This window comes from Drosophila mauritiana, chromosome X (genome assembly GCF_004382145.1).
Source record: "Drosophila mauritiana strain mau12 chromosome X, ASM438214v1, whole genome shotgun sequence".
Lineage (NCBI taxonomy): Eukaryota > Metazoa > Arthropoda > Insecta > Diptera > Drosophilidae > Drosophila > Drosophila mauritiana.
The window spans coordinates 21,095,249-21,118,563 of record NC_046672.1 but is presented as its reverse complement, the minus strand read 5'-3'; the positions used below and the strand labels follow the sequence as shown (position 1 = coordinate 21,118,563).

The window sequence follows — 23,315 nt, the reverse complement described above, 5'->3', positions numbered from 1 at the left end:
TCCTGCGAAAAAAACAGCAACATCGTATCGTGAGCATAATCCAGAGGGTGTGACCAAATTGAACGACACGAAATTTTCATACTTTGCCCAGTCTTCGGAATGTGAAGGTCCTCGCTCGTGTGTTTTGTTGCCTTTGCACCGATTTAGCAAAAACATAAAATCAAACCTAGCCTCAAAAACAATACAAACCTGAATGAAATTTAATAGATACGCCAGAAATACGACAAATTAATTGAATTAATGCCAACTGAAAAGAGTGCAGCAAAAAGTAATAATTTCGAATTTTTTGCCGATACACTCGGCACTAGGCTTTGTTTGTTGTGGAAAATTGTGTACCCCCGAAAAAGGGAGTGTTTTCATTTGGCGTCGTTCGTCACTTGCTCGAACGCCAAATTGTTGGCGAATTCATTTATTCCGTTATTGTGTGGATGTATGCGTGCGTGTGTTATTGTTGCATTTGCCGTTGTACAAACGCAAACGCACTTTGCAGTTGGTGTGTGCGCGTTTGCGGGGCTGGGTGGGGGCGACAGCAGAAGCGATGTGGGCGGGGCGGCGGAAAGTGGGCGCAGCAATTACGAGAGAACTGCCAAAAGAAATAAGGATAAGACGAGGATGGGGATGGATATGGAGAAGGGGAAGCAGTGGCCGGAGCGGAGCGAACTTTTAATCAATAGATATACAAACGCACGCGCAGCCGCGTGACCGTTACTCGCACACTCGCTGTCGCCTCTTTGCCATGCCTCTCCGTTGCTGCTGCTGCTGCTGGGGGTGTTGGTGTTGTTGCTGCACTGGACGAAGCAGGAAGAGGAAGACAAGTGAACAAAATTGCTATTGCGCTGGGCAGCATCGTTCGTCCTCAATCCGAAATCAAGTAAAATGAATTGGGGGAAAAGCATTGGAAAATAAAAACATCCGCGTTCGCGCAGTTCATTTAATTCATTTAACGGAATAAGTACATAGCTCAAATACATGCACCGGCTCGCCCGCGGCTTTGTTTTTTAATTGAAAAGTGCCCGAAAGTGTGGGGCAACCTACTTATTGAGCAATTAAGGCCATGCCCACGCATGCACGCCCACATACTCGTGTATGTATGGGTGTGCGTGTGTGTACATGCAGGAGCCGTTAGTTCGAGTATGCCAAAAAGTGGGGTTAAAATCGAAATCGCAGATCCTTGTAGAGCAGGCGGAAGAGGAAGACAAGACAGCTTCTTTTTGCATATCTCAGTGTATCCGAGAAATTATCACGTAGTTCATGAGTTCGCGGTTATTTACCATGCATCTTATTGTGCTCAATTTATCTAAAACAAACACCTGCAACATAACACGGACGATATGAACAATAAGATGATCTAAATAGATGGTCTATAAAATTATTGGCGTTATCCCGAGAGCACAGCTGTTTTTGGAATATATCCATATATATATATTTCTTTGCAGAATGAAAAGAGTATATTGCGTTTTGCGACTCTTTAAGGAATGTATGTATGTATGTGCATAAACAATTTCTTCGTCCGGATCACTAGATATACCAATCAATCAGTCATGTCCGTCTGAACTTAGGATTTTCAACAAAAAACATTGACGAAACGCATTGCAAACATTGCCACGCCCACAAATCGCGTGATTTTGCGGTGTGCACATTTCAAATTCTGTGCGTGTAGAGTTGTTATGCCGCTTTGTATGCAACGTTTTTGTTAACAAACGCTCTGTTTCGCTTTCTTGTTAAATAGCAAACATTTCTATCAAAGCCTCCTCGTAGCTTTGTAACAATTAGCGCTTTTAACATAAAACCAAAAATACATGAGAAATATTCTAATCTGCTTCTTAAGGTAAATTCGTTATCTGTCACACGTGAAATCTATTAACTAAACTTCAGTGATTGTAAATGTTTTGAAAAGCGAATATAGGCTATCTGTCAGATTTCATCGGCTTGCGTTCATTACAGAAAGTGCTTTCGAGGCCTCAGAGCATATACATATAAACTAATTAAGAAACGCTCACTTCTGGTTACTTAATATCCCTTTCCCCCTCTCCTTTACCCTTTCTCCAATTTGGATTTGGTGTCAAAAGGTTAGGAAACTCAGGCCTGAGAGCACGTAGCAGGAAAACGCAGCTGTAACGAGGGAAAGGAAAACCGCCAGGAGCAACAAAGGACAGGAAGAGCAGGAACACATTCCGATTCCACAAGGGGAGGAGCCGAGGAAAGCAGGCCAGGATGGGCGACTATCACGAGTTCACGGACCAGTACAAGGTGCCGGTGATAGCGAAGCTACTCCACGCCCTGCCCCACTACAACATCACGTTCCACAAAATCAACAGCACATTCCGGCCCAACGATGAGATCTACCTGGAGGTGAGTAAAAAATCCTTTTTTAATGGTGAATCGATTACTAACTTTCACATGTTTCAATAATTTCGAGTGTTAAAAAATGAGTTTTTAATATGATGTATAAAGTTATCAGTACACTTATGTTTTTGCAATAATTTCCAATATATCTCAAAGATACTATTGAATCACGAATCGTATCTTTTATTATTTGGTAAATAATATATGTGTAGTTTTTGTAAGTTGGCTGGTAAATCGATCTACATCTTCACTCTCCTTGATTCCTCTTATAGAGCCTGGGCATTCTGGGCTCGGTTCCGGCTGCCCTGCTGATCGTCTCGCTGCTGGGACTGCTCTTCTATCTCATGACCCGCTGCTGTGACCGGAAGCCCCGGCCAGCCCACTCGATCACTAGCCTCAAGGTGGCCCTGTCCATTGTGACGGTGATGTGCTGCGCGGCGATTGGATTGGGATTATACGGAAACGATGATCTGCACAACGGACTGCTGGAGGTGCTGACGGCGGGCAGGAAGGTGGACAATCTGGTCACGACCATCCGCAATCAGACGCACATCTTGGAGAACACACTGACGAATCGCATACGGCCGCAGCTGGTGGAACTGGCGGACATCTTCGATCAGCCGGTGTCCAACCAAACGGCCCTCTCCAAGCTCTTTGTGTCGCTCAATATTGTCCAGGGAAATGTTACCCTAGCCACCAATGCGGCCAGCGATATCCGACGTCCCCTGATGGGCATTTCCATGACGCACTTCCTCACGGTAGGCACTTTACATACACATTGTATTGCCAAATTGATTAAACTTATATCCCATATCCCAATAGCGTGGCGACCAATGGGAACTGATCCGCTGGCCGGGCACGGTGGCCACCTTGGCCCTGCTACTTGTCTTGTGTGCCGTGCTGCTGGTGGGCGTGGCCCGGCACTCGCGATGCGCCCTAATCCTGTTCAGCGTGTGCGGCTTGCTAGCCGTCACCGGTTCGTGGCTCATGTCCGGTCTGTATCTCTCCTCCTCGGTGGCTGTCGGCGATCTGTGCATCTCACCAGCGGACTTCCTGGTGTCCACGGCACCAAGAGACCTGCCCACGAATGTGCTGCTGCACTACACCCAATGCGAACCAGGCCACACGAATCCGTTTACCCAACGCCTGAGGGAATCGCAGAATTCCCTAAACAATGCTCGCAGTGCCATGGCCACGGTTATGAAGATATCGCTGGTGCTCTTCAAGTCCTCGGGGCTGCAGCCCAAGCTTGGTGCTGTAAATGCGGATCTGAATAGCAGTGAGAGATTGCTGACCCAGCTGACGGCGCTCGTGGATTGCAAGGCAGTGCATCACAATTTTTTGGCCGCCGCTCGAGGACTTTGCGAGGGAGGATTATTGGGACTGGTTCTGATGCTGATAGCCAGCTTCATTGCCGCCATTCTGCTAACCATCATGGTGTGGGTGGACTCGCACACGTGGATTTATATACGGAAACGTAATGACTATGCCCAGGTTGACGAGCCGTCGTATATTTCGCATCCGGCACCGCAGAACCACCAGCAGATGATGAACGCCGCCAGGACATTGCCGCGAAATCATAATGGGTACGTTTTAGAAGATCCCTTCGTGACCCGTCCCGCCCGATTCCCGCCTCCATTCTCTCGATCTCTCTTTCTCTGTTCTTTCTCGTCCCGTTTTCTCTGCTCTTGCGCCATATCTGACATTCCAGGCACTTCAGTCCGCCGGTGATCAGCGGCTCCCACACGCTCCAGCATCCCAGCAAGCGCCAGCAGCACGAGATGATGGCCCACGCCCACATCCAGCAGAACATGCGCGCCATGGGCACACACACGCTCGGCCGGCTGCCATCGCATAACCACAGCCCCACCCACATGACCGGTAAGTGGGGAGACCGCACCACCCACTCCCGAAACTCGAAACACACGCCCACTACTCTATCTAACCTACACTGAAGAAAAAACCGCCTAGCTGAAGAGCCACAAATAAACTAAATTGAAACCAAAAGAACCAAGATTTCAAAGATTTTACTCAAAGAATTTGAGCTTTATTCATTATAAACATTTGGTTTATTATGTATGAATTTTAAAAGTATTAGTACTTGTTATTCTTAAATTTGTAATAGCTTTCAGTGAGGCGCTTTTTATCACAGTGTACATGTACATATTTATATCAATCTTAGTATCCATGTGTGTATTAAGCCCGAAGACGAAATTGAGCTGGGAATCAAATAGAAAAATGTTGCGCAATTTAGTAAAGTCTTAAATTAAATTATTTTGTGTCGTAAATAAGTAAAATATGTAAAATGTAAGATATGTAAAATGTGAAATGGCATACATTTTATTTATAAAATTCAGGCAATGTTGAGAATAAATAAACAAAAAGCGTTTAAATCGGTTCATATCCTATTTGGTCGAACTTTGAAAGTAAATAACCGATACTGAACCGATTCGCAACCGTTTCAAATATTTGTAAGGCAACGGCAAACCGCTCAATTCGCTCTCATCACGTATATTCTTCTATATAATCTCATTCCATGCTAAATTCCCGCGCCCATCCATCGACCCGCTCCATGACCACACCATCGTCGCCATCGCCGACCACCTGCACCCTGCATCCTGCATCCGCATCCAACGTCCACATCCACATCCTTCGTCCAACCCGCGCCTATTGCTAATCGTTGTGTGTGTGCATTTTTGTAGGTCCCAATAATGGTAAATATGCAACCCTAAGCAAACAATGCAAGACATTGGAAGCGAATGACTTTTACTGAAAACCGTCGCCACCCCCCGCAGCAGCAGCAGTCGCAGCAGCAGCAAACGCCGCCGCCAACATGCCGCCGACCACGCAGGCCGCCCAACAGCAACAGCAGCAGCAGGCGCAGCAGCAACAGCAGCAGGCACAGCAACAGCTGGGAGGACCACAGCCCATCTACTGCCATCATCCACACCAGCATCCGCATCCCCATCCGCACCAGCACCCGCATTCGCATTCGGCTGCCGCCGTGGCCGCTGCAGTGCAGCACCAGCATGCGATCTACCACCAACAGCAGGCGCAGCAATACGGCACCTATACCACTGCGGCCCACCACGCGCCGCATCATCTGGGGCCGGGCCAGAGTCAGATCTACCAGCAGATTCCGGCGCATTTGGCGCCCCAACTGGCGGCCAATGGCAACCCCCACTCCATTTATCAGCCGCTAGTTGCTGTTAGCCAGGGCTCCATATATGTATCCAATTTGGCCACAATGCGTCGCCAGAACAGCCAGGGCGGCCCACAGATACCGGCGCACCAGCATCCACCCAGCTTGCATCAGCAACAGCAGCAACCACCGCCCCCCTCGCAGCAGCAGCAACAGCTGCATCAGCTCAAGTCCCCGCAGCAGCACCAGCAACAGCTGCAGCAGCACCAGCAGCAGCAGCAGCACCATCAGCAGCAACATCACCAGCAGCAACAGCAGCAGCAACACCATCAGCAGCAACAGCCAAACGAATCGGATGTCGTGCCCATCAGCACGGCCATGGATACCGCCATCTATGATCGGGATAAGCAGATCTATAAGTGCTCCACTTTGCGGCAGGGCGGCAAGTTTGATCCCAAGTACAAGCCATCGATTCTCAACTGCCCACTGCCGGAGATCCCCAAAGATGCGGAGCAGCCCAAGGTGGAGTCCATCTACGAGCAGCGTCAGCAGGCCCACCACCAAAACTACTCCAAGTAGGTGTTGCTTTTATACCAAGGTGCACGAAAAGAGAACTCTAAATTCTGATCATAAGTGCATTAAGAATGATTTAAATGATGATAATGGTTTGATTCTATTAACTATTAATAAGTATAGACAATATTCCACAACATAATAATAAATTATGTACTTATTATTATTTTATGATAAATTTTTTTTTTTTTTATGTTTATTATTATTATTTTAAATGTCTAAATTCAGAAAACTGGTATGTTACAAAGATATCTTAGATTACCAATACCTACTTTCCTTTTTCATCCTATTAATTTCGTTTTTAGAAGAAAAGAAGAAAGTCCGTCCGTTTGTCCGTTAATCCGTCCGTATAAATTGCGAGATCTCTAAAGCTAGACATTTTAGACTATTTTATTTTTAAATTTTAAATTTAGTTTCTGAACGTTGCCGCGCCCCTCTCATCCAGACCAACTTATTGCCCAGCAAATTATATCTTTCTGTTTCCACACCGCCATCTCGCTCGCACTAGCTGGGTAACGGGTATACGATAGTCGAGAAAGTGAAGTAGGGCCTTCTCTCATGTTTTCAAGAAAATGTGCCTTTTTTCCATCTACTACGCTGTTTTAAACGAAAGCCTTAACATCTTTACCTGCCTTGCACTGATATCTCAAACTGAATTTTCTCCCTCCGTCCAGGACCCTGCAGCGTCCACCGATGAAGTTGCCGCCCCAGATGAAGGCGATTCCGCCGCCGCGCATTGGCACGCCCACCTCGCCGCCCCCGCCCGTCGCCCAGCCGCTCAACGAGTCCAACGGAGGAGTGCCGTCGGGTCTGCAGAATGGAGGAGCTGTTGTGGGAGGAGGCGGGACAAACGCCAACGAGGACACCTCGCTGCCGCCGCCGCCGCTGGAAGCGCAAACGGAGGCGACAAAGGCCCGAATGGGAGCAGGACCGGCGGCCAATGGCAAGGTGCTGCACAATGGCGGAGGCGGTGGAGGCGTAGGCGGTGGCGGCGGAGGAGCGGTGGACGACGATGATGATCTGCCGCCGCCGCCGCCAGCGATAACCGACGAAAGCAACTATGCGGTGACGGAGCTGTAAGATGGTTACTGCTGACACACCCCGACAACGCCCAGTGAAGGCGGGCAGGCAGGATATATGAGACGGGAATTGGTCAAGACTTGGGATTGGGGCGTCTTCCTAGGATTGGGGCGGATGTAGGATAGATAAACATATATCGAGGGAATCGGGGAAATGGGACTAAGGATTGCTGGAGCGGCGAGTGTTCCTTCTTGATTTGTTGCATTTAACGTACAGTATCGTATCGTAATCGTATTCTGGACCGGAATCCTGCTTTTCGACTCTTGTACATATTATACACCGAACTATACCCGAACTTTCCGAGCAAGGCGACACGAAGGATTGAAGCACAGATACTAGATACCCGCAGGCGGACAGACGGACAGATGGACGGACACGTGTAACATATATCAGCGATCTATTACTTATATAAATATACATATACATGTATATAAATATATATATACATATATATAAATATATATATATATAAATATAAATATATATATACATATATACATACATATATATATCCATTTAGGACACGGTTATTCCTTTTTGATAATAGCATATTTTTACCAATTTTAAAGCGCTAAATTGTCCGAAGAAACAATTTTACGGGGGCTAACTTACTGTATTATACAACATTAATCTACAAAAATATATAAATTGTATATCCTCTACAACAAAAAACAGAAAAAAGAAGAGAAAATGAATTGAAAAGCATACCGAAATCGAAAGACCGACACTTGAACCTAAAAAAGCAACCACCAAATATTCAAATCGAATTCGGATCGTAGGTCATAAGTTCTAGAATCGAACTGTAGTAGAAAAGTTAGAAAGATTTTTAGGCACTTGTCACGGGAGTCAATTTTTAAGTAGAAAACGGGCAACTGAATGGATGGGCAAATGGGCGTGGCAGGTTCTTACTAGGCTTTTGGTTTGTATAATCAATTCTTTTACTCGTAACTAGGAATTGCTCATTTTCCATCAGAAAAGAATCCAGACAAAATATTTAAGATTAGAATACATTATATATATTGAAAAGTCGATTTTTGAGTCTGGAGATATTCGTGGCACCCCGCTTTTTCGTATTTAGTAGCTTGTTCTATCTATAACGAACTTTCCTAAAATTTCACATGTGTGATAACCTCTAGTCATTCCAAGTTTCGTTAGACCTATGTTTCAATCCGGACACATGGCGGATGTGAATACTTAGTTGTACCTATTTTCATGGCCTAAGTTCCTCACTGACTGCATTTATACCTAATCCTACATAAATGTTCACAAATCGCTTAGCAGTGCTAGGATAAAACAATCCCCACTTACGTTGCAAGCGAATCGAACCGATATAACCTCGAGTATGCCAAACCCACGTTAGTTGAAGGATTGGAGTTATTTAAGCACCCAAGGACTCGTACTGCTACTGCTAAGACCCCGAACCCAACCACTGCCCATCCCCGGTCACATCCATTCAGGGGATTCCCCGTTTAGTGCTCGACTCTGTCCTGGGTCTGGGTTGTGCTGCGGACGATGCCCACGCCTGGATGGAATGCGGTGGGATGCGATGGGATCGTCCGGGACTGGCGGGCTGAATCGGTCGAGGATTCGAGCCCGCGATTTTATTGTGTATTTAACCTAAGCTTAACATGGAATGCATTTATTAAACCTAAACTTAACGATGATACATGTAGATACTTAGCGGGCTAACTGTATATTTAGTAGCTAAACGAAAGGCATGCATAGTACTAGCGTAATCAGTAACCAACTAGACGAGAAGAGATATGAACAATTTGACTTGGCATGAAACCGATAGCAATATGAAACAAACACAAAGTACTGCCCCCCTCCCCCCCAATCGCCAAAGAACGCAAGCCGAAAAAACGAACCCAAAAAAACCGAATTAAAAGCGACATGACAAGAAAACAAGCGAACTACAAAGTTATATAGATATATATACACGCGCGATATATACACGAATAGATATTATAAAATAGTTATAGACAAGATACTTAAGCCTATCGACAACTATATACCAGCAACACGCATCAAGAATAATCGAAGCATTTTAGAGCGATTCCCGGAGGCCAACTTCAGTGGACGCCAGGTGGCCAACCAACTAGGTCGCATCCGAACACTGCCCACACAGCGAAGTTCTCAACATTTACCAATCGATCGATCGATCAAGGGATCGCCCAAATCGATCGATCGATCGATCGATCAATCAATCAATCGATCAATCTAGCCATAATATACATACATACATACACCTAACGAGCCCCAACTAGAGCGATCCCCCCATTGAAATGATCAACTGTAAGATATTAACAATCGGGACTCAGATCGAAGTTGGCTCAATCGCATTTTTAAAGTAAATATGTAAAGACGCTGTAAAGAGAGATCGGAACAAACTAATCAAGTTTTTTATTCGCTTATTATACAATTACCAGTTATAAAAAACAACAAACGAAATACGAACAAATCGAACAACAGTCGTCTCAAGGGGTCCTTCGTCACGAAACCGAACCGAACCGAACCGAATCGAATCGTAATCCTCTAAGAATCCTTTAAGGATCGCCCAATCCCCATGAGCAGTACCGAATTATACTAGTAGATGGTAAAGCTCCGAAGAACCCCCTTGAGAGGCAAAGTTTGGGAGTCATGGGAGTTCCGAGCCCAGATCGGAACTCCACGTACACGTACATATAAATATAACACAATTAGTTCGTAAATATATTTCTGTGTTAAATGTTGTCATCGTACGCGTTGTAGTTATTACAAAAGAAAATCCTTAAGAATAACGCAAAATACATAGGTGCGCCGATCTCGAAGTACACAAAATCCGAGAAAAGGCCAACAGGAGATTCAAAACGAAATTCGCACATTTTTTTCGAAAGCTCGGCGACAGCGGCAATAAGACGAGAGAAGGTCGAGTTGTACAACATATATATTTAAATATATTGTATGCATAGTTAATGAAATGTAAAGACCAGAGGCATAAATCGAAGCGCTTAGTGGCATATTTATAAACGAGTAAAACCAAAATGAACCACACAGGCGATTCTAACGAATCGTGCGAACAGTTTGAAAACTCTTGTAAGAAGTACGAAATACAACTAATAAGTGTGTTCCAGAAACCACTTTTGCCCCGTCAGCTTCTCGGAATTGTTCCAATGAGCGGGAGAAACCAAATTTCTGGAATGAAAACATATTTTATGCGCAAATCGAAATGAGTCGGGTAACGAAAGGCGCGAAGTCGGGAGGAATTTCATTCAAAAGCAAGCAGCGGCAAAGTAAAGCGCTAAAAAACATCCAACAAAAATATTAAATAAAATAAAAATATAAAATTTAATTGCATTAGTTAGATGGAGAACTGTTGTTTTTTAATGGGGGCCGCCAATGGTGTGACGAATGATGAAGGTGAATATGGTCATAAAAACAATCAGTACTTGTGTAAGTATGTAACCACACAAAAGCAACTTTTGATAACCATAAAAAACTTCAAGCAATTAGAAAATTATTCAAAACTATTTTTTTAAACATGTAAGAGAGTTTTTGTGTCTAAAAAAACATCTTATTTGCATAAAATCATAAGCTTAATCATCTTTCTTATTCAATTTAAGATAAATTCTACAAAATTTGTAAATTTTTCGATTTATAAAAAACTGTTGAGAAAATCGGATTAAGAGTTTGGAAACAATCGAGTTAAGTTTGGTGTATGAAACCAAAAACTTCACACAGTCACGTTACTAAAAAAACCCATAAGAATTAAAAAAAAAAAACACCTTTAAAAAGTTCAGGAAAATACAACTAAAAGGGAAAGATTATTACCATTACCATTTAGAGCGAAAGGAAAGAAACACATGCTTTCTCTTTCTAAATGATTTTACATTTTATTTTGTATAGTTTCCTTTTATCATATTTTGTGCAGATATTTTCTTATAGCAGCAATTTGTATAATAAATATATTTTTGTCATCTAATTATTATCTTTCTGCTCGTTTTCTTTAATTTCTTTAGTTTGCTGTCACTTAGCTTAACGAATAAGAATAGCGCAATTTATTGCTTCGCACAATTGAACATTGAAGAATTGCCTATATATATTATGTCTCTCAAAGGTACTTGCATCTGAATAATAATAAATAAGGCAAAGAGTTAAGTTAGGTTATTACAAAAAAATAAAAGCGAAAAGGGGACAAAGTTCCGCACATTTCCCTCTGATCGTAATCAACAACAATGGTGGGAGTAAAGTATAAGGTAAAATAATATAATATATAATAGAGATATATAAAAGATCATAGAAATAGCCATATACATATAAATACATAAAAGCAATTCAATTGGATCATATCATCATCATCTTTTCATTTTTTCGGGCGAACAATCATCCTCTTTGGAATTCTTTTCGTTTAAGTAGGGAAAGTGGAAATGAAGCCGTCCATATATGGTAATCTGTCCAGTTTTAGTCTACGCGTTTCTGTTTCTGTTCTGTTCAAGCCTTGTTTGATATTGCTGCTTTTAAGGCCTCTCCCACTGTGAAATCCATATTGCTGGCTCTGCCTTGATCTAAGTGTTTTCCTCTGCTGTTCAGCAATTGTTAATTTTGCAGTATACTCGTACTTGTGTTATTGTTAGTTATTGTTAATTGCACTGCTGGCGGCCACTAGCTCCGGAACGCTGGACGAGGCGGCACTGCTCTGACTGACGGTGCGGGCATGATCCACATGGTTTTGGGTCGGCGCCGCAGACGGAGTCGCCACCGGGGCTGCTGGCATCGATCCCGAAGCTTCGCCCGACTGCACTGGCGTGCCCTCGCTCGTTCCGGATCCGTTTCCATTTCCGGGTACGGGCTCCACCGTGGGAAAGACGGGCGGCGAGGCAGGCGCGCCCACGGGCGTCTGCACCATGGGTGTGGGAGGCGAACGATTCGCTGGCAACTGATGAGCAGTCGCTCCGGTCATCTGCATGTGGTACCTTTGGAGTAAGATTGATGAACATTAAACCAGGACACTATATCAAACGACCTTTGGAACCCACTTGTAAATGTTCTCGGTGCTTTCGACAACACCTTGGGTGAGATTGAGGCTCCGCCCCTTGATGCCCGACTCCTTGGCCGGTGGGGACCACCAGTTGAAGACGCGTCCCACCACAGGCACGTGGCGCAGGATGCCCTCCTGCCAGAGCTTCTCCTCCGATTCACGCTGCAGATCTGCGGTAACCGCCTCGATGCCCTGAGTGCACAAATAAATTAAAACATGTTACATTAATCCAGCACGAGGCGGTAGCCAACCTTTTTAACAATCTCCGACATGGTGTCCAATACCCGCGAGTTTTCCTGGACGCTCTTGCCCACCGTGACCACCAAGTCTAGCAACTCTTCGACCTCCGTTTCGTGGGTGACCATTCCGAATCGCACACAAATCAGGCCATCGGTGCCCTCGCCGAGTGAAAAGGCATTGTCCGTGGATTTCAGGGCCTCCACCAGGTCGATGTTGAGCTTGTTTAGCTCTGTTTTGGCCTGGTCCGTCAGCAGGGACTCCCAGCCCTCGGGCACGAAGCGAACGCCGCCCATGCCCGCCCATTCGGGCAGTGGAACGAGGCGCAGCACCTCGCTGCGCTCCACCAGATGAATGAACCGTGCCTTGTGCTTGATGGTCGCACGCAGGATGTCCACATGTGCATCTAAGCTCTGAGCGAAGCTCTCCAGGTTCTCGGAGCTCGGCGGCTGCTCACCCAACCCCAATTCCAGTGGACAGTAGCGGATGCAGCTGCCGTGCGTCGGGTGTTCAATTACCTCAAAGTCAAACTGGAAGAACATGGTGATTAGGATCATACAGTGAGGTGATTAATTCACGCTCCATACATTGGGACAGTCGCGTTGCAAGATTTGACCCAGCCAGGAGTTGAGCCGGTCGAAGTAGGAAGCATTGTTAATCTTCTCCAGCGGCTTGAGGCCTTCGGCCGTTTCCCGGTCAGCAGAGGCGGCAGCGGCGGAGGAGCCACTCCCGCCCAGTGGAATGGTGGTGCTACCGTCGAACTGATAGGCGACCACGGGGGCGGCGGCATCAAAAAGCGCCTGCACATCGAAGGGGTTCTGAATGACGTCCGACAAAGAGGCTCCGGTCTGCGCTCCAGGAGTATGGCTCTGAAAATGCCAAGGTCCTTTGGTAAACTAAAAACATTATCCATAAACGTGTGTGCAATAATTTACCAACACCCGGATGCCCTCGCACTTGGAGGCAATCTCGAAGAGAATACTGCACGTCTGGAAGGCCACATGCAGCCGCTCCGCAATCGCCTTCCGGCCCAGCGCCTGCAGACTGGTCCACAAGGACAGGGCATTAAGACGACGCGACAGTATGGGATCGGATTCGAAGGCACTCAGAGCGCTGTTCTGCAGCGGGCGGTGCAGCAGGACGATGGGGAGACTGGGCACACCCAGCCAGCTGCCCAAATTGAGGGCCATCGAGTGGAGTACCTCCTCCACATGGCCCTGATTCTGGGCGCAAACCAAGGCGGCCAGTCCATGACCACTGGCATGCAGCCACATGTTGTGCGCCTTGCATACGTCCCTCAGTCGGAGCAAGTTGTCCACATAGCCACACAGCGAGGCTCCAATGTCGGCGACCACCAGCAGCGGCGTCCTGTTATTGCCCACATCCTGCTGAATTTGCTTTTGCAGCAGCGTCACATCCATTGTCCCGGACTGACTGTGCTCCGGAATGACCTTGATGGCCTCCAGCGGTATGCCCAACTGGCGGCATGCGTAGTGCAGCCTCATCGGCGTCGTATTCTCCGAGATGTAAAACGTAGGCTGCGCCAGGGCGGGTATGCCACCCTCCAAGTACCCCGGACACCTGGCGACGATGGCCAGTCGCACCGTACGCAGCACCGCGTCTGCATTGTCCGCATGGAAGCTGCTCGCCGGGTGGGCAAAGTGAAACAGCGTGCCCAACCAACGGGTGGCGTCCCCGGAAATGCTGTTCGTCACCCGGAGCAGTTGCTGGCGGTCCAGGTGCGACAAATAGGCCACAATGCTGTGCGATATGAGAGCCAAGTGGGAGACGTCATCCAGGGCGGGCAGCGGGAACTCCGGATCATCGTCGCTGTCCGTGTAAGAAACCAATTGTTCCAGCGACTTAAGAATGTCAGAGGGCACGCGGTGCTTCGCCGGCAGGAGGTCCTCGCTGGTCACCCGCTCCCCAGCCTCCTCCTCGTTCTCGACGGGATTTGGGTTCTCCGGCGTGGACGACACCTTAACGTTCTCTAAGCGCTGCAGCACTTGTGAAGATCGCAGCTCCAGCTCCGCCAGGCCCGATCGAATCTATGTGGCGAAGACATGGCTAATTAGGCGGCATAGTGGACAAGGTAAACAACAGCGCTCCAGAAGTTGACGTGTCTTCCGTCGTCGTCAGCAAAAAAAAAAAAGATAGAAGCAGGGCGAAAAACACGAAACACTCACACTGGAAGCGGCTATTTCGGCCACCGCTGGCGTTGATTGGCCCGGATCCGGCTCTTGGTCTACGAGTGGACTCTGGCCGGGATCGTCCTCCGATCTACCAGCCGCTGACATGGTTTCAGTGCGGTCTAAATCACTTTTAACTTATCGCCTGCGATGCAAAATAATTGTTTTCGTTTCGTGCCACTGCGTCTGTATGGGTGGGTGTGTGTGCGTGTATGTGTGGGGCGGGTGAGTGTGTGTGTGTTGATGGGAGAGAGGCTGATGTGGAATGGTGTGACCGTAGTGGGTGCGGCTGACTAATATCGCAAATAGTGTGCGATTGTCGGCCCATGGTTCTGGTGATGGCATGGGTCGCAGGGAAGTTGGTGAACCATCATAATGTCCTTATAATGCGCACTACTAAAAGAAGTTGGGTAGCAGCACACACAGACGTACATACATAGCACCTAATCGTATCCTAGAACGAGGGGATATTAAAGTATTCACAGTGGTTTGTGTCACGGTTTGTGTCTCAGCGATTTTGAAGTCAGCACCGCACGGTCATACTACACAGCCATCGATAGTTGCGGAAAACTCATCGATGCTGCGAAACTGCGATAGTATCGAATAAACATGAGTGTGTGCATAAGTGTGGGAATTTATTAAACAAAAACGAAACGCGGACAAACTATATTTATGTAATAAACGCCAAGCCGCCAACGAGTAATGAACAGTCCATGGTCAGGTCGTACTATACAGACGAACGCACCTCGCAATCGACTGCAATCAAAGTGCAATAGCTCAATCAATTGATTCGTTTTGCTCAACCAAAAACAAAATCTATTCCCAAATCGGTGCGATAGTTGCCAAAATATAAAATCAACTATACAAAAAAACAACATACGCACACACTGGCGTGCAAGACAACAAACGATAAGAAGAAGAGCAGACGCCAGCTATAAAAAAGCCCCCAAAAGAATTGGAAATAAGACCATACCCCTCCATTTCCCCTGAAAAGGGGCCTCAAAACTAAGTGACTAAGTGAATCCAAGTAAAAAACCGGGAAAAGTTTGAGGAAAACACTTTTCTAATAAAATATCTAAAAGCCTTGTTATCGATTTTGTTCCGGGTTTTTTTTTTGTGTGTGTGTTGTGTGAAGCGCGCCCGCAGGTGTGTGGGTGTGTGCTCTCGGCGCGTTATCAAAAACAACAACAATTCGTTGCAAAAAAAAAAAATAAAGTAGAGGAGGCGGAAGAAGAAGAGGAATCTGTTGCAAGTCGCGCCATCTCGCTCGCACCGCGGTCAATCGCGGATCGTGGTCGACTTATCGAATTAATCGACCCGAACAAATAAACCACCGTACAAGGAGTTGCATTATTTCAAATGATTTCGCTGCTGCAAATGAAATTCCGTGCGCTTTTGTTGTTGCTATCAAAAGTATGGACATGCATTTGTTTCATGTTCAATCGCCAAGTGCGAGCTGTAAGTACTGAAATTGCCCGAAAGCAGGAGTAAATCACAAAAAAAAATTCTTATTTTTACCCGCCCGAAACGCCGAAATTATTCCCAACCCGCTCCCGCGATCGGCCCACAAGTACTACTGCTACAGAATAATAATAATAAAAGCGGCCGCACTGATAAGACTTTCAATTATACAGGGAGTACTCGCTAAAGTGCACAGAGAGTATGGATGTGTTTGCCCGGAAATTTATCTCAAGATTTGCATGAATAGAAACGTACTTAAAATTAATGAATATATTCTATATCTTTGAATCTGCAAATCTCCCAAAATAATAATATAGTTTCATTTGTATTTTCGAATTATATTTACGTTACTCCAATGTATGACCTATCAAATTTAGAGTAACATTCAATATATACGAATACAAGATATTTAATCCTAAATATTTGCACAAGTTTTGTGAAATTACATATATTTTAGCTGGGTACCGCCTAGTCAGCGACACCTGTCTTAGAGTAAACCTCTATCAAGATTTTCCGCCACACGTTTAATGGGGCTTGTTCCACCGAATCCCCACTCCTCCCAGAAGTGCTGTCCATGGTTCACCCATCCGCCTTATCGACCACCCGCCTTCAATACTCTCTCAGTACTGGGCCGGCGATTTCGGCCAGAAATCGTGACGCGGCAGAAGCACTGACCTTCGACCTGCTTACTTATACTTTCCTACAGGCTTAAGGAATGCCCATGTACATAGATAGCGCCGAATCCACATCAAAATTATATGCTATTGCTAATAATTAATTGTCTTGTAAAAGCATAATATATAAGTAAATTGGGGTTTCCCGTGCACTAGTGATAACTTGGCCCATTGAGCACCTCTAACATCCCCTTGCACCACAACCCAACCCCAACAGAGTGTAGCGACGCATAGCCACCAACCCCATCATATGAACCCCCCATGTCGAATGCCGTTCAAGTACTGCTCCGTTGATTATGTATTAACTTTCTCAGTTTATCCAGTATCAACCGGTTAAATACGAACTCTTCCCGCTGTCACCCGTCTCGCGGCACCGCCTGAGCCTGGTGCAGCGCAAGACCCTCGTTCTGGACCTGGACGAAACGCTGATCCACTCCCATCACAATGCGATGCCCCGGAATACGGTGAAGCCGGGCACGCCGCACGATTTCACCGTCAAAGTGACCATCGATCGGAATCCAGTGCGCTTTTTCGTGCACAAGCGACCGCATGTGGACTACTTTCTGGACGTGGTAAGTTCCCGACGGGATTGCCCAAACAAATAGATGTACTCCCGCATTTAAGTCAAGACATTAACTTACGCCCTACTGCCCGCAGGTCTCGCAGTGGTACGATCTGGTGGTCTTTACGGCCAGCATGGAGATTTACGGAGCGGCGGTGGCAGACAAGCTGGACAACGGACGGAATATCCTCCGGAGGCGATACTACAGACAACACTGCACGCCCGACTACGGATCTTACACCAAAGACCTGTCGGCCATCTGCAGTGACCTAAATAGGGTAAGCTCGGGAACAAGTGTCTCCATCCATGCCAGCCATCAGTTGCAACTCGATAAAGAAGAAGAAATGATAGATTTAACTACAAATTGAAGTGAAATTTATAATATGTACTGTCCTATGTTCCTTGCAGATATTCATCATCGACAATTCGCCCGGCGCCTATCGCTGTTTTCCCAACAACGCCATACCCATCAAGAGTTGGTTCTCAGACCCGATGGACACGGCGCTGCTGTCGCTGCTGCCCATGCTGGATGCGCTGAGGTTCACGAACGACGTGAGATCGGTGCTGTCGAGGAACTTGCACCTGCACCGTCTCTGGTAGCAGGTGGGCCGCCTGTCGCTAGTTTAGTCTATCTATTTAGAAGGAGCACTGTGGGCCAGCGAAGTGGGGAGGATATCTTCTGAAATTAACAACAAACAAGGTGGTGCTGTGACACATTAACGAATTTGTTCATTATTATTTACAATTTGTACCATTCAGTCAAATGAGTCAAATGAATGATGGGAGATTTGAAAACGATGGTTTTTTGTCCTTTTGTGTATAGACTAACAGTTTTGTAACAATCTAATTATGCATGCATATTTGTCCATATATGTAGAGACCAGCTATTTTTATTAGACATATTTTTTCGCTTGTTTTTTTGCGTGTATATTTTGATATAATATCAAATAGAAACTCTTGAACACAGACAGTATATAGTATAAAGTATATATATACAGTATACAGTATATGTATGAAAGTAAAGCTGAGCAAAGGGCGAAGCCACAACATAAAGAACAAATTTGTCAAGTTATATATCATATTATCATAAATTAAATCTAAGGCCGCTTACGACAAGAGTCTTGTAATTTCGATACCATGATAACATTTTACTATTATGACACTGATGTTGTTTTTGTGCAGATACGAACTAACAAGACGAAGCAAAATACTTATATTTATACAAATTAGTTGATTACGCAACTTAACTGGGACATCATTATTATGGATAATTATTAAACCGATCTAACCGATTCTGTATAGACTTACGTACGTTCTGCCCTTGTTTCCTGTACAAAACTAAACGGATGAAAGATCTTCAAGAGTTTCATTGCTTGCAAACCAAACATAACACTTTTCTATGGATAAGATTTTTGTCTTTCGGGGAAGTTATATATTTATACATATATATATATAAATAAATTTACGACTAAGCAAAAACCAACAACTATAAACTACTATTAAAGTAAACAACAACCGAGGAGCAAGCAAGTAGGGCAAAATTTATATTTTGTAAGGCGAGCCAAGTAGCGAAAAGAATTAAAAATCAAATTAATTCTGATAGGATCGGATCAGATCAGGTTAATGAGCCGCAGACTGGGACAGATATATATAGGGAGTTTAGAGAGCCAAATCACTAATTATACGAGAACCGAGTTAGTCTGAGAATTGAGAAATCGTGGCACATCATCCGAGGCATCACAGGATATTCAGGATATTACGGACAGCAGCAGAGGAATTAGGCGAGAGACATAAAGAAACACGTGAAAACTGCTTCCATAGTTAATGTTATTTCCAAAAGCATAAATACACCACTCTAAACTAAACAACAAAAGCTTGCACACGCCCTTACCCCTAACCCCACCCTTATCCAATTGTTCTTTTGATCGTATTGTACATTTAAAACAATCAATATTTGTTTATTGCAAGGAAAACGAGTAAAATACGTGTGCGATGTTGTTAATTTTAAGTAGTTGGTAGCAAATTTGTTAAACTGAAGAGTAATGAAATAAATGAGAAAGGGAACAGAAAATCAGAAAAAGAATTACAAAAATAAAACAAATTACAAAAATCATGCAAAATCGAAAAAAGTTGTGTTTTCTTTGATCTGCCATTTGAATTTGGCGCTCCCTTTCAGTTCTACAGAACTTCGTCGCTTTACAGATTGCTAGTAGAACCTGTTAGCGCGGATATGTGCTGTTAAGCGCACAAATAATGAATGAAAGCAGCTTATGGTTACTGGACATCAGCTATTTGATACTCTATTTGGAACAATAATATGTGACATTAAAAAAATGATTAGCAAGATAGATTAAAATTAAATCGATTCTAACAGATAAATCTGTTGAAGCCAATAGTTTTAATTATAAGGCATACAAAATAAGCATTTTATTTGTATTACCTATTATTTTAAGAGTAATATAGTTTAAAAATCATTACATTGGCTTTCAAACCAATTAATTACATTTTATTAATAATCTGTGCACTCCTCTGCAGTATCGATTACATACATGAACAAATGTACTGAGACATGTAGGGTATCGCACTGTGCTGTTAGCTGTCACTTTGAGGTTATGACCGCCCGCTTTTCCGACAAAAACAGCAAGTTGCCGTGAAACAGAAACGCAGCAGTATTTACGCAACGCAACTGGTAAGGAGTCGCCCGGAATCCAGATCGCCTTGGCCGGAAGAAGCACAAAAAAAATATTTAACTCAAAGTCTCCCCTCATTTAGCAAAACCGAGTCCATGGCCACCGCCGCAGCTGTAGCAAAAGTCGGAAAATCAGTGCACCGCATTTTCGTGGGCAATCTACCGTGGACAGTGGGCCACCAGGAGTTGCGTGGCTACTTCCGCGAGTTCGGACGCGTGGTGTCCGCCAACGTGATCTTCGACAAGCGAACGGGGTGCTCCAAGGGCTACGGCTTCGTTAGCTTCAACAGCTTGACCGCGCTGGAGAAGATCGAAAACGAGCAGAAGCACATACTGGAGGGCAACTACCTAAACATACAGAAATCTTAGATTCCCCACCTTAATTGTCATTTAGTTTATAAGTTCAGCATTTTTTTTTTTTTTGACATGTCGGACAGCGATACGGATACCGAGGAGGAGCTTTTCCACCTTGCCACCGAGCATGTGGCCAAGCAGTCGACTAGCATTGGTTCCGCGGACCTTTTAATATTTTACGGATACTACAAGCAGGCTACGAATGGCCCCTGCAAGGAGCAAAGTCCGGGTCTGCTCCAGCTGAAGGCCAAGAGCAAGTGGCAGGCATGGCGGAATCTGGGAACAATGTCCCAGTCCGCTGCCCGGCAGGCCTACGTCCAGAAGCTGCAGGAGCTTCAACCCAACTGGCGGTCCTGGCGCAACCCAGGTTGGGTCGTCCATTCCATTGAGTCGGCCCCACTGGAGGACCAACGTTTGGACAGTGAAAAGACCCTGTTTGACCACGTGAAGGAGAACAATCTAGAAAGGCTGAGGGAACTGCTGCAGCCCGGTGACTTGGTTAAGCTGGACGAGCATGGCATGGCGCTCATCCATTGGGCCACCGATCGCAATGCCGTCGAAATCATACAGTTCCTGGTGCGGAATGGGGCCAGTGTAGATCAGCGAGATGCGGAGCAACAGACTCCGCTGCACTACGCGGCCAGCTGTGGACACTTGGAGGCGCTCCAATGCCTGCTGGAGCTACGGGCCAGCCTGGAGCTACGCGATTCTGATGGACAGACTTGTTACGACGTGGCTGACGATGAACAGATCTGCCAGGTGCTTCAAACGGAACGGGAACGACTCGCTGGATCCGCGTCCTGATGTCAAAATCTTAAGTTCGGTGCTCATTTGCTTTAAAAACAGCAAGGTGTTGTGAACCATTGTAAATCTCCGACAAGTCCCCTGTAAGTTCTTTGGAACTTTAATAAACATACATACATAAATGTAATTTTGAAAGTACTTTCCTTTCGGATTTTAGGAATCATTGACATCGAAAAACGTCATCCTTAAAAAAGAAAGAGATGGGTGACCTCTTTTTTGTTCTGATTAAGCAGCCTGTTGAAAACAGTGCAGTCTACTTTTTACTAAGCTCCTAGTCTAATCTGATAATATATTCAATTCTTCAGATATAATTGAACGAAAGTTATCTTTGAAGACCATAACTGGGTTATGGGTACTGACTAAGGAGTAAATCCTATGACACAATAATGCATTTATGTTACTAACTGATGTATTTATTGAATATAAAATAAGGGTTCTTTTGCAATGGCCGATCAACGCCTATTTCCACAGCTTCTTGATAGACATGTTCTTCTCCGAGTCCTTCTGCATCACCTTGGCCACGGCCATCTCGAAGTCCTCCTGGGTGACATGGACGCGTCGTTCGCGCAGCGCATACATGCCGGCCTCCGTGCAGACGCCCTTGACCTCGGCACCCGATGCACCTGGCATGAGCTCGGCGATCTTGCGCAGATTAATGCCACGCGTGAGGTTCATCTTACGGGAGTGGATCTTCAGGATGTCCAGACGCGCCTCCTCGTTTGGTGGCGGGAACTCGATCTTGCGATCAATGCGGCCGGGACGCAGCAGAGCGGGATCCAGGATGTCAATGCGATTGGTGGCCATGATCACCTTGATGTTCTTGGTGGCCTCAAAGCCGTCCAGCTGGTTGAGTAGCTCCAGCATAGTACGCTGCACCTCGGAATCGCCGCCGGAACCTGACTCAATACGTGACGAGCCAATGGAATCGATTTCGTCCATGAAAATAATTGAAGGGGCATGTTCACGGGCCATTACAAAGAGTTCTCGAACCATGCGCGAACCCTCGCCGATGAATTTCTGGACCAGCTCCGAGCCAGAGACGCGAATGAAGGTGCACTCGGTGTGATGGGCAACGGCCCTGGCCAGCAAAGTCTTTCCTGTACCTGGAGGTCCATAAAGGAGCACTCCCTTCGGCTGGGCAATACCCAAGGCATCAAACAGCTCTGGATGCTTTACGGGCAACTCAATCACCTCCTTGATCTCCTTAATCTGTTTGTCCAGGCCGCCAACCATTTCGTATGTGGAGTCTGGAACTTTTTCAACCATCATAAGCGAGACCAGCGGATCCACCTTATTGGGCAGAATCTTGTGCAGCGTATAGCTCTCATTGCGCAGGGCCACACGGCAATTGGGGGTTACGTCGTTGATATCGATGTTTTTGTCCAGATCGACGACGAACTTGCCCTCGGGATGAACCTTAACCAGCACTTTCTTCTTGTCCATGGGCTTCACAACCTCGCCCACATAGCTACCCTGTTCCTGGAGCAGCTGCAGCTCCTCCCGCAGCATCCGAACTGTAAAAGACGTGATAATTATTATTGGTTTCTCAAATTTAAAGATTCTTTGATATTAAGACCAAGAACCAGACTTATATGTTTTCTATATCCCAAGGCTAACCCAACTATGGGCATTATCTATGTGTAATAGTCATCCCGTAGTACATTTACCTTTAGCATTGAGCTCATTGCGCTGGGCCTGCAGTCGTCTCAAATTCTGGTGCTTCTCGGCCACCACCAGCTGCAGTTCCTCGATCTTTTGGATGTAGTAGGACCGGAATCCCTCGCCTTTTTGGTAGGCCGACTCGATTTCCATCTGCGAAAACATGAGCATTGGTTTCTCGCGTTGGAAAAGCTGGGGGACTCAAATGCACATACCCGATTCGTCACCGTCATCTTACGTTTTTTGTTTGAACTTTAATTTGTTATTATTTGTCGAACTGAAGGATCACAATGCAAGATGTCCAATTAATTCGTCTTTATTGTATGACTCGGCATTTGCTTTTCGAGATGGCACATGCTCGTTGTCGCACTGCACTCGGACTATCGATTCAATCGAGTAATCGGTATCGATAAAAACGCTAGGTGGGGAGCCTAGCTAAGGTTTTCGAATTAAGTGTGCCAAGTAACCAATTAAAAGTAAATGTAACAAAACTCGGTGTTACTCGTAGAATATAATTTTACCCGTTAC

General features: G+C 45.6%; 6 protein-coding genes across 11 annotated transcripts; 4 read left to right on the top strand and 2 right to left on the bottom strand.

Annotated features, from left to right (window-relative positions):
* Window position 1: 1 nt before the first annotated feature.
* LOC117147327 (protein tweety) lies at window positions 2-9,877 on the top strand. Of its 4 annotated transcripts, none has more exons than XM_033314177.1 (8): window positions 2-107; window positions 2,070-2,352; window positions 2,619-3,104; window positions 3,169-3,932; window positions 4,058-4,227; window positions 5,049-5,060; window positions 5,142-6,063; window positions 6,736-9,877. In XM_033314177.1, the coding sequence occupies exons 2-8, from the start codon at window positions 2,215-2,217 to the stop codon at window positions 7,139-7,141; spliced, it is 2,898 nt and encodes a 965-aa protein (XP_033170068.1). In that variant the 5' UTR covers window positions 2-107; window positions 2,070-2,214; the 3' UTR covers window positions 7,142-9,877. The 4 variants fall into 4 exon arrangements, with proteins under 4 accessions (XP_033170068.1, XP_033170072.1, XP_033170069.1 ...); XM_033314178.1 differs by lacking the exon at window positions 2-107 and adding an exon at window positions 123-268; XM_033314179.1 differs by lacking the exon at window positions 2-107 and adding an exon at window positions 849-871.
* Window positions 9,878-11,144: 1,267 nt separating this feature from the next.
* Window positions 11,145-14,939, bottom strand: LOC117146741 (pyridoxal-dependent decarboxylase domain-containing protein 1). The gene is made up of 6 exons (XM_033313197.1): window positions 14,582-14,939; window positions 13,331-14,443; window positions 12,983-13,264; window positions 12,410-12,925; window positions 12,157-12,350; window positions 11,145-12,093 (listed from the first exon to the last, which is right to left on the bottom strand). Exons 1-6 carry the CDS (start codon window positions 14,690-14,692, stop codon window positions 11,751-11,753), a joined length of 2,559 nt encoding a protein of 852 aa, XP_033169088.1. The 5' UTR covers window positions 14,693-14,939; the 3' UTR covers window positions 11,145-11,750.
* Window positions 14,940-15,157: 218 nt separating this feature from the next.
* On the top strand, window positions 15,158-18,592 carry LOC117146742 (CTD nuclear envelope phosphatase 1 homolog). 2 transcript variants are annotated; one of them, XM_033313199.1, is made up of 4 exons: window positions 15,158-16,042; window positions 17,043-17,291; window positions 17,377-17,559; window positions 17,690-18,592. In XM_033313199.1, exons 1-4 carry the CDS (start codon window positions 15,944-15,946, stop codon window positions 17,879-17,881), a joined length of 723 nt encoding a protein of 240 aa, XP_033169090.1. In that variant the 5' UTR covers window positions 15,158-15,943; the 3' UTR covers window positions 17,882-18,592. The 2 variants fall into 2 exon arrangements, with proteins under 2 accessions (XP_033169090.1, XP_033169089.1); XM_033313198.1 differs by having other exon boundaries at window positions 15,944-16,042; window positions 17,034-17,291.
* Window positions 18,593-19,866: 1,274 nt separating this feature from the next.
* Window positions 19,867-20,406, top strand: LOC117147490 (SRA stem-loop-interacting RNA-binding protein, mitochondrial). Of its 2 annotated transcripts, none has more exons than XM_033314386.1 (2): window positions 19,867-19,970; window positions 20,054-20,406. In XM_033314386.1, exon 2 carries the CDS (start codon window positions 20,067-20,069, stop codon window positions 20,337-20,339), a length of 273 nt encoding a protein of 90 aa, XP_033170277.1. In that variant the 5' UTR covers window positions 19,867-19,970; window positions 20,054-20,066; the 3' UTR covers window positions 20,340-20,406. The 2 variants fall into 2 exon arrangements, with proteins under 2 accessions (XP_033170277.1, XP_033170278.1); XM_033314387.1 differs by having other exon boundaries at window positions 19,886-19,970; window positions 20,039-20,406.
* LOC117147489 (acyl-CoA-binding domain-containing protein 6) lies at window positions 20,373-21,255 on the top strand. Its single transcript, XM_033314385.1, has one exon. The coding sequence runs from the start codon at window positions 20,397-20,399 to the stop codon at window positions 21,126-21,128; it is 732 nt and encodes a 243-aa protein (XP_033170276.1). The 5' UTR covers window positions 20,373-20,396; the 3' UTR covers window positions 21,129-21,255.
* A 264-nt stretch (window positions 21,256-21,519) lies between these two features.
* Window positions 21,520-23,138, bottom strand: LOC117147487 (26S proteasome regulatory subunit 8). Its single transcript, XM_033314384.1, has 3 exons — window positions 23,003-23,138; window positions 22,796-22,940; window positions 21,520-22,642 (listed from the first exon to the last, which is right to left on the bottom strand). The coding sequence occupies exons 1-3, from the start codon at window positions 23,018-23,020 to the stop codon at window positions 21,588-21,590; spliced, it is 1,218 nt and encodes a 405-aa protein (XP_033170275.1). The 5' UTR covers window positions 23,021-23,138; the 3' UTR covers window positions 21,520-21,587.
* Window positions 23,139-23,315: the final 177 nt, after the last annotated feature.

What these genes read in the sequence shown, in the direction of transcription:
- LOC117147489 (XM_033314385.1), top strand. Translation starts at nt 20,397, where the DNA reads ATGTCGGACAGCGATACGGATACCGAGGAGGAGCTTTTCCACCTTGCC.
- LOC117147327 (XM_033314177.1), top strand. Translation starts at nt 2,215, where the DNA reads ATGGGCGACTATCACGAGTTCACGGACCAGTACAAGGTGCCGGTGATA. An exon ending in ACGATGAGATCTACCTGGAG is followed by an intron (nt 2,353 to 2,618) that starts GTGAGTAAAAAA and finishes TTCCTCTTATAG; the next exon opens with AGCCTGGGCATTCTGGGCTC. An exon ending in TTGCCGCGAAATCATAATGG is followed by an intron (nt 3,933 to 4,057) that starts GTACGTTTTAGA and finishes CTGACATTCCAG; the next exon opens with GCACTTCAGTCCGCCGGTGA.
- LOC117147490 (XM_033314386.1), top strand. Translation starts at nt 20,067, where the DNA reads ATGGCCACCGCCGCAGCTGTAGCAAAAGTCGGAAAATCAGTGCACCGC.
- LOC117146742 (XM_033313198.1), top strand. Translation starts at nt 15,944, where the DNA reads ATGATTTCGCTGCTGCAAATGAAATTCCGTGCGCTTTTGTTGTTGCTA. An exon ending in TCAATCGCCAAGTGCGAGCT is followed by an intron (nt 16,043 to 17,033) that starts GTAAGTACTGAA and finishes TAACTTTCTCAG; the next exon opens with TTTATCCAGTATCAACCGGT. An exon ending in TGGACTACTTTCTGGACGTG is followed by an intron (nt 17,292 to 17,376) that starts GTAAGTTCCCGA and finishes TACTGCCCGCAG; the next exon opens with GTCTCGCAGTGGTACGATCT.
- LOC117146741 (XM_033313197.1), bottom strand. Translation starts at nt 14,692, where the DNA reads ATGTCAGCGGCTGGTAGATCGGAGGACGATCCCGGCCAGAGTCCACTC. An exon ending in CCGAAATAGCCGCTTCCAGT is followed by an intron (nt 14,444 to 14,581) that starts GTGAGTGTTTCG and finishes TTCGCCACATAG; the next exon opens with ATTCGATCGGGCCTGGCGGA. An exon ending in AGCACCGAGAACATTTACAA is followed by an intron (nt 12,094 to 12,156) that starts GTGGGTTCCAAA and finishes CTTACTCCAAAG; the next exon opens with GTACCACATGCAGATGACCG.
- LOC117147487 (XM_033314384.1), bottom strand. An exon ending in CAATGAGCTCAATGCTAAAG is followed by an intron (nt 22,643 to 22,795) that starts GTAAATGTACTA and finishes CGTCTTTTACAG; the next exon opens with TTCGGATGCTGCGGGAGGAG.